This window comes from Tamandua tetradactyla, chromosome X (genome assembly GCF_023851605.1).
Source record: "Tamandua tetradactyla isolate mTamTet1 chromosome X, mTamTet1.pri, whole genome shotgun sequence".
Classification (NCBI taxonomy): Eukaryota; Metazoa; Chordata; class Mammalia; order Pilosa; family Myrmecophagidae; genus Tamandua; species Tamandua tetradactyla.
In genome coordinates this window covers 24,663,657-24,671,395 of record NC_135353.1, presented here as the reverse complement: position 1 = coordinate 24,671,395, position 7,739 = coordinate 24,663,657, and the positions used below count along the sequence as shown (strand labels likewise).

At 38.9% G+C, this 7,739-nt stretch overlaps 2 protein-coding genes across 2 annotated transcripts; both read right to left on the bottom strand.

Annotated features, from left to right (window-relative positions):
* Positions 1-909: 909 nt before the first annotated feature.
* Positions 910-2,136, bottom strand: LOC143671737 (uncharacterized). Its single transcript, XM_077146931.1, is given in 2 exon segments — positions 910-1,866; positions 2,046-2,136. Coding segments are annotated over 2 exon segments (984 nt in total). The 3' UTR covers positions 910-973.
* A 1,148-nt stretch (positions 2,137-3,284) lies between these two features.
* LOC143671736 (uncharacterized) lies at positions 3,285-4,467 on the bottom strand. Its single transcript, XM_077146930.1, is given in 2 exon segments — positions 3,285-4,177; positions 4,357-4,467. Coding segments are annotated over 2 exon segments (984 nt in total). The 5' UTR covers positions 4,448-4,467.
* Between the last annotated feature and the right edge of the window lie 3,272 nt (positions 4,468-7,739).

The window sequence follows — 7,739 nt, the reverse complement described above, 5'->3', positions numbered from 1 at the left end:
TTTTTTTTTTTTTGTATGGGCAGGCAAACTAGGAATCAAACCGGGGTCTCCGGCATGGCAAGCTAGAACTCTGCCTGCTGTTCATTGCATCTTTCTTGTACTTATCAGGAACGTACTCTTATTTTCCCTTAATAGTACTTATGAGGTTGGTACCTTGTTTGCCCTGATCTTTTTGAAATGTTCAGCAGCATAACCATCCATTAAATGTTCTAAGTATGCATGTTTCCAAGAACTATTTGGCACTTTTAAACTAAATACCGACAATACATGCTAAAGTTTACCATATGGAAGCATTTTAATAAAGAGATGAATAATTGATGTTCTCTAGCCTGTAAAATTTCAGACGTGATTATGATACAGATGGTGGGTGCATCTCCTATTTTGATGGTAACTAATAAAACCAGTTAAAATGGATTGCATTAAATACCAAACATGACACATAAACAGAGCACGATACTTATACAGAGTCGAGCGCCTCAGTTTTAGATTGGAGGTGGGAGTCAACTGCAGTGTGTGTTGCCACAGTTCACGAAGCAGCGCCAAGTTGTTCCAACAACTGGTAAGTGGGATTGAACAAGTAAGGGCATTTATATTTCAACATTACTAAAACATAGCACCAATAAAGATCAGTTGGGCACATCGATGGTTGACAGGAAAATCCATCATTAATCATTTGTATGCTGTGGGCTTACAAGTATAATATGGTTGGATTGAGAGGCAAATATTTTAATGTAATGAAGAAACGACTTGCTGAGACAGGATAAGTGAAACCTATGACAGTTGCAAGAGTAGATACATACTCTAGAACTCCAATGATTTGGAAGATGATTTCTAAAATTAGTAAAAAAAAAAAAAAAGAGGTTGTTCTTATGAGCTCAAACAAAATTTCTTTAAAGACAAAAAGGTGGCTGCAGTTAAGTGCTAGGTGAAGACTTTCATGAGTTAGTGTCAGTTTCAATAGGACATATTACCCTCAACAACTCTTAAAGATATCTTTTTTAAAGTGACTGACTAGGTGTAAAATCAAGCCTGTAATCTGTCTGAAACACTTAGAACAATGATTACACTTGTATGGCTTCTCCCCTGTATGAATTCTTAAATGAGTCACAAGGGTTGGTTTCTGTGTAAAGGTTTTCCCACATTAACCGCATTTAAAAGGCTTCTCTTTAGTGTGAGTTCTCTGGTGCAAAGTAAGAGCTGTCAGTTGAAAAAAACTTTTCCCACAACTCTCACATCTATGAGGTTTTTCACCTGTATGAGTTGTCACATTTTTTTTAAGACTGCATCTAAGACGAAAATTCTTGCCACACTCTGGGCTTTTATAAGTTTCAACTTCAGAATGCCTTTTTTGATGCGCTCTAAGCGATGCCTGTCGAATGAATTGCATTTTACATACAGTGCACTGATAGGGTCTCTCCCCTGTGTGAAGTCGTTGGTGTCTAGAAAGATCTGAAATACGAAGGGAACTATACCCACATTCAGGGCACTTATGAAGTACTTTGCCTGAATGGGATTTCTGGTTCCCCAAAACGTGTGAATTCTGAGCAAAACAGTCTACACTCTGAGAATTAAGGGGTTTCCGACGTGGATACTTTTTTACTCGGGGACTAGGACTGAGAGCTTCTTCCAGGTTAGAGACCTCAGGTTTTTCTCCTAGAAAGTAGCTCTGATCATCTACAAGCTTTGTGAAATCTGAGTGTAGATCGTCTGAGTGGATTTCATGTTGATATTTGAAGTGTTTGTAACATTTTTGTGAAATGGGGTCATGGATAGGGGTATTCTCTAAGGTAAAAATAAATGAATATGTATCCTCTAGCTCTATCTGTTTTGAAGTATTTTCTTCATTTTCTCTCTCGTGATGAAAGCCTAAAAGAAAAACAGAAATTGCAGATGCCATCAGGTAGAAAGTGACGGAGTAACATGTATTGGGTTAACCTCTAGTGGAAAGATAGGAACTCCTAGAGAGTATCTCAAAGTTCTTGACCCTGAATAAGGCTGAACTTTTCTTTGCTTCTTTCTCTGGTGTTTAATGGACAATTTCTTACCTGTCTGAGAGTCAAGAAAGTGTGTCACTTCTCTGGAATTCTGTAAATCCTTCTCCAATGAGTATTCACCGTTGTCCAATGGGAAGCTCATGTTAGGATTTTGAATTGGATAGCCTGGTGAAAATAAAAATGGATAGTCTTGAATGCATAGCTTTAAAATTGAACGAAAAATCAGAAGGCAATATGCTTATATTTATTGAAAGCTTATCGTGGGTAGTACTTGCATCTAACTATACTTCATTTAATCTTTTCTTTTTTTACTTCCTTTTTTTTTCTTTTTTATGGGCAGGCAAACTAGGAATCAAACCGGGGTCTCTGGCATGGCAAGCGAGAACTGTGCCTACTGTTCATTGCATCTTTCTTGTACTTATTAGGAAAATTCTCTTATTTTCCCTTAATAGTACTTATGGGGTTGGTACCTTGATTGCCCTTATCTTTTTGAAATGTTCAGAAGCATATCCATCCATTAAATACTCTAACTATGTTCATGTTTCCAAGATCAATTTGGCACTTTTAAACTAAATACCGACAATATATGTTAAAGTTTACCATATGCAAGCATTTTAAAAAAGAGATGAATAATTGATGTTCTCTAGCCTGTAAAATTTCAGACATGTGATTATGATACAGATGGTGGGTGCATCTCCCATTTTGATGGTAACTAATACAACCAGTTAAATGGATTGTGTTAAATACCAAAAATGACACATAAACAGAGCACGATGCTTGTACAGAGTCGAGTGCCTCAGTTTCAGGTTGGAGGTGGGAGTCAATTGCAGTGTGTGTTGCCACAGTTCGTGAAGCAGCGCCAAGTTGTTCCAACAACTGGTAAGTGGGATTGAACAAGTAAGGTCATTTATATTTCAACATTACTAAAACATAGCACCAATAAAGATCAGTTGGGTACATCCATGGTTACAGGATAATCCATCATTACTCATTTATATGCTGTGGGCTTACAACTATAATATGGTTGGCTTGAGAGGCAAACATTATAATGTAATGAAGAAACGACTTGCTGAGACAGGATAAGTCAAACCTATGACAGTTGCAAGAGTAGATAAATACTCTGGCACTCATATGATTTGGAAACCGATTTCTAAAATTAGTAAAAAAAAAAAAAGAGGTTGTTCTTATAAGCTCAAACAAAACTTCTTTTAAGGGAAAAAATTTGCTGCTGTTAAGTGGTAGGTGAAGACTTTCATGAGTTAGTGTCAGTTTCAATAGGACATATTACCCTCAACAACTCTTAAAGATATCTTTTTTAAAGTGAATGACTTGGTGTACAATCACGCCTGTCCTCTGTCTGAAACATTTAGAACAATGATTACACTTGTATGGCTTCTCCCCTGTATGAATTCTTAAAAGAGTCACAAGGCTTGGCTTCTGTGTAAAGGTTTTCCCACAGTAACTGCATTTAAAAGGCTTCTCTTTAGTGTGAGTTCTCTGGTTCAAAGTAAGAGCTGTCAGTTGAACAAAACTTTTCCCACAACTCTCACATCTATGAGGTTTTTCACCTGTATGAGTTGTCACATGTCTTTTAAGACTGGATCTATGACGAAAATTCTTGCCACACTCTAGGCATTTATAAGTTTCAACTTCAGAATGTCTGTTTTGATGCACTGTAAGGTATGCCTGCTGAGCGAATTGCTTTTTACATACAGTGTACTCATAGGGTCTCTCCCCTGTGTGAATTCGTTGGTCTCTAGAAAGGACTGAAATACGAAGGAAACTTTCCCCACATTCAGGGCACTTGTGAAGTTCTTTGCCTAAATGGGATTTCTGGTTCCCCAAAACTTGTGAATTCTGAGCAAAACAGTCTACACTCTGAGAATTAAGGGGTTTCACACCTCGACACTTTTGTACACGGAGACTAGATTTGAGAGCTTCTTCCAGGTTAGAGACCTCAGGTTTTTCTCCTACAAAGTAGCTCTGATCATCTACAAGCTTTGTGAAATCTGAGTGTAGATCGTCTGGGTGGATTTCATGTTGATATTTCAAGTGTTTGTAATATTTTTCTGAAATGGGGTCATGGATAGGGGTACCCTCTAAGGTAAAAATAAATGAATATTTATCCTCGAGCTTTATCTGTTTTGAAGTATTTTCTTCATTTTCTCACTCGAGAAGAAAGCCTGAAAGAAAAACAGAAATTGCAGGTGCCATCAGGTAGAAAGTGAGCGAGTTACATGCATTGGGTTAACCTCTAGTGGAAAGATAGGAACTCCTAGAGAGTATCTCAAAGAGCTTGACCCTGAATAAGGCTGAACTTTAATTTCCTTCTTTCTCTGGTGTTTAATGGACAATTTCTTACCTGTCTCAGAGTGAAGAAAGTGTGTCACTTCTCTGGAATTCTGTAAATCCTTCTCCAATGAGTATTCACCGTTGTCCAATGGGAAGCTCATGTTAGGATTTTGAATTGGATAGCCTGGTGAAAATAAAAATGGATAGTCTTGAATGCATAGCTTTAAAATTGTACGAAAAATCAGAAGGCAATATGCTTATATTTACTGAAAGGTTATCATGGGTAGTACTTGCATCTAACTATACTTCATTTAAACTTTTCTTTCCTTGCCTTCTTTTTTTTTTTTTTTTTTTTTTTTTTTTTATGGGCAGGCAAACTAGGAATCAAACCGGGGTCTCTGGCATGGCAAGCGATAACTGTGCCTGCTGTTCATTGCATCTTTCTTGTACTTATTAGGAAAATACTCTTATTTTCCCTTAATAGTACTTATGGGGTTGGTACCTTGATTGCCCTTATCTTTTTGAAATGTTCAGAAGCATATCCATCCATTAAATACTCTAACTATGTTCATGTTTCCAAGAACTATTTGGCACTTTTAAACTAAATACCGACAATATATGTTAAAGTTTACCATATGCAAGCATTTTAATAAAGAGATGAATAATTGATGTTCTCTAATTGTAAAATTTCAGACATGTGATTATGATACAGATGGTGGGTGCATCTCCCATTTTGATGGTAACTAATACAACCAGTTAAAATGGATTGTGTTAAATACTAAAAATGACACATAAACAGAGCACAATGCTTGTACAGAGTCGAGTGCCTCAGTTTCAGGTTGGGGCTGGGCGTCAATTGCAGTGTGTGTTGCCACAGTTCATGAAGCAGCGCCAAGTTGTTCCAACAACTGGTAAGTGGGATTGAACAAGTAAGGTCATTTATATTTCAACATTACTAAAACATAGCACCAATAAAGATCAGTTGGGCACATCCATGGTTACAGGATAATCCATCATTACTCCTTTATATGCTGTGGGCTTACAACTATAATATGGTTGGCTTGAGAGGCAAACATTATAATGTAATGAAGAAACGACTTGCTGAGACAGGATAAGTCAAACTTATGACAGTTGCAAGAGTAGATAAAAACACTAGCAGTCATATGATTTGGAAGATGATTTCTAAAATTAGTAAAAAAAAGAGGTTGTTCTTATAAGCTCAAACAAAACTTCTTTTAAGAGAAAAAAGTTGCTGTGGTTAAGTTCTAGGTGAAGACTTTCATGAGTTAGTGTCAGTTTCAATAGGACATATTACCCTCAACAACTCTTAAAGATATCTTTTTTAAAGTGACTGACTTGGGGACTTCCTGGAAGATGGCGGCTTAGTAAGACGCGCGGATCTTAGTTTCTTCTCCAGGACACCTACTAGGGGAGTAGAAACGATACAGAAAGCGCCCAAAGCCACAACAGAGATAAAAAAGACAGCGTACCCCATCCTGGAACGGCTGGCTGGCTGAGAGAAGCAGCTCGGGTGAGATCGCCGAGGCGCGGGCCTTACCGGGCGGGGTGGCAAGCGGCCGGAGTTACTCCCTTCCCCCTTTCCGGGCCGGCTGGGAGAATTGGAGAGGTGGTCCCCTGAAACCAAGGCGACTGGCGCCCACACCACGCGCAGCCCCCGGACCAACTGAGAGAATTGGATCGGAAACCCCCAGGCCTCGGAGAACGGTGACCCCGTGACTCCCGGGGAACGTGCACTCTCTCGGGCGGGCCGCTGCCGCTGGCACCCTCCCGCCACGCTTGTTGCCCAGGGCTGACTAGGAAATTCGGACGGGCTCTTTCCCTGGCTGCGGCGACCAGCAACCCTCCCTGCGTTCGGACACCCTCCCTGCATTCGGACCCCGGGCCGGCTCAAGCCGCTTCGGCTAGCGAACCCCCAGGACGGCGAGAGTTTTCCAAAGTTTAAGGTCCCACAGCACCTTTTACTGGTGGGACCCGCAGACAAACGTGTGCCACGAGCGCCACCTACTGGGCAGGATAAGAAAAACAGAACCCAGAGATTTCACAGAAAAATATTACAACCTTGCTGGGTCCAACACCAAGAGAAATCTGAATAAATGCCCAGACACCAGCAGCAGAAGATAACTGTCCACGCTCAAAAGATTGAGAATATGGCTCAGTCAAAGGAACAAACCAATAGCTCAAATGAGACACAAGAGCTGAGACAACTAATGCTGAATATACGAACAGAAATGGAAAACTTCTTCAAAAATGAAATCGATAAATTGAGGGAGGACATGAAGAGGACATGGGCTGAACATAAAGAAGAAATAGAAAAACTGAAAAAACAAATCACAGAACTTATGGAAGTGAAGGATAAAGTAGCAAACATAGAAAAAATAATGGATAGCTACAATGATAGATTTAAAGAGACAGAAGATAGAATTAGTGATTTGGAGGATGGAACATCTGAATTCCAAAAAGAAACAGAAACTATAGGGAAATGAATGGAAAAATTTGAACAGGGTATCAGGGAACTCAAGGACAATATGAACCGCACAAATATACGTGTTGTGGGTGTCCCAGAAGGAGAAGAGAAGGGAAAAGGAGGAGAAAAACTAATGGAAGAAATTATCACTGAAAATTTCCCAACTCTTATGAAAGACCTAAAATTACAGATCCAAGAAGTGCAGCACACCCCAAAGAGATTAGACCCAAATAGGCGTTCTCCAAGACACTTACTAGTTAGAATGTCAGAGGTCAAAGAGAAAGAGAAGATCTTGAAAGCAGCAAGAGAAAAACAATCCATTACATACAAGGGAAACCCAATAAGACTTTGTGTAGATTTCTCAGCAGAAACCATGGAAGCTAGAAGACAGTGGGATGATATATTTAAAATACTAAAAGAGAAAAACTGCCAACCAAGACTCCTATATCCAGCAAAATTATCCTTCAAAAATGAGGGAGAAATTAAAACATTCTCAGACAAAAAGTCACTGAAAGAATTTGTGACCAAGAGACCAGCTCTGCAAGAAATACTAAAGGGAACACTAGAGTCAGATACAAAAAGACAGAAGAGAGAGATATGGAAAAGAGTGTAGAAAGAAGGAAAATCAGATATGATATATATAATACAAAAGGCAAAATGTTAGAGGAAAATATTATCCAAACAGTAATAACACTAAATGTCAATGGACTGAATTCCCCAATCAAAAGACATAGATTGGCAGAATGGATTAAAAAACAGGATCCTTCGATATGCTGTCTACAGGAAACACATCTTAGACCCAAAGATAAACATAGGTTGAAAGTGAAAGGTTGGGAAAAGATATTTCATGCAAATAACAACCAGAAAAGAATAGGAGTGGCTATACTAATATCCAACAAATTAGACTTCAAATGTAAAACAGTTAAAAGAGACAAAGAAGGACACTATATACTAATAAAAGGAACAAT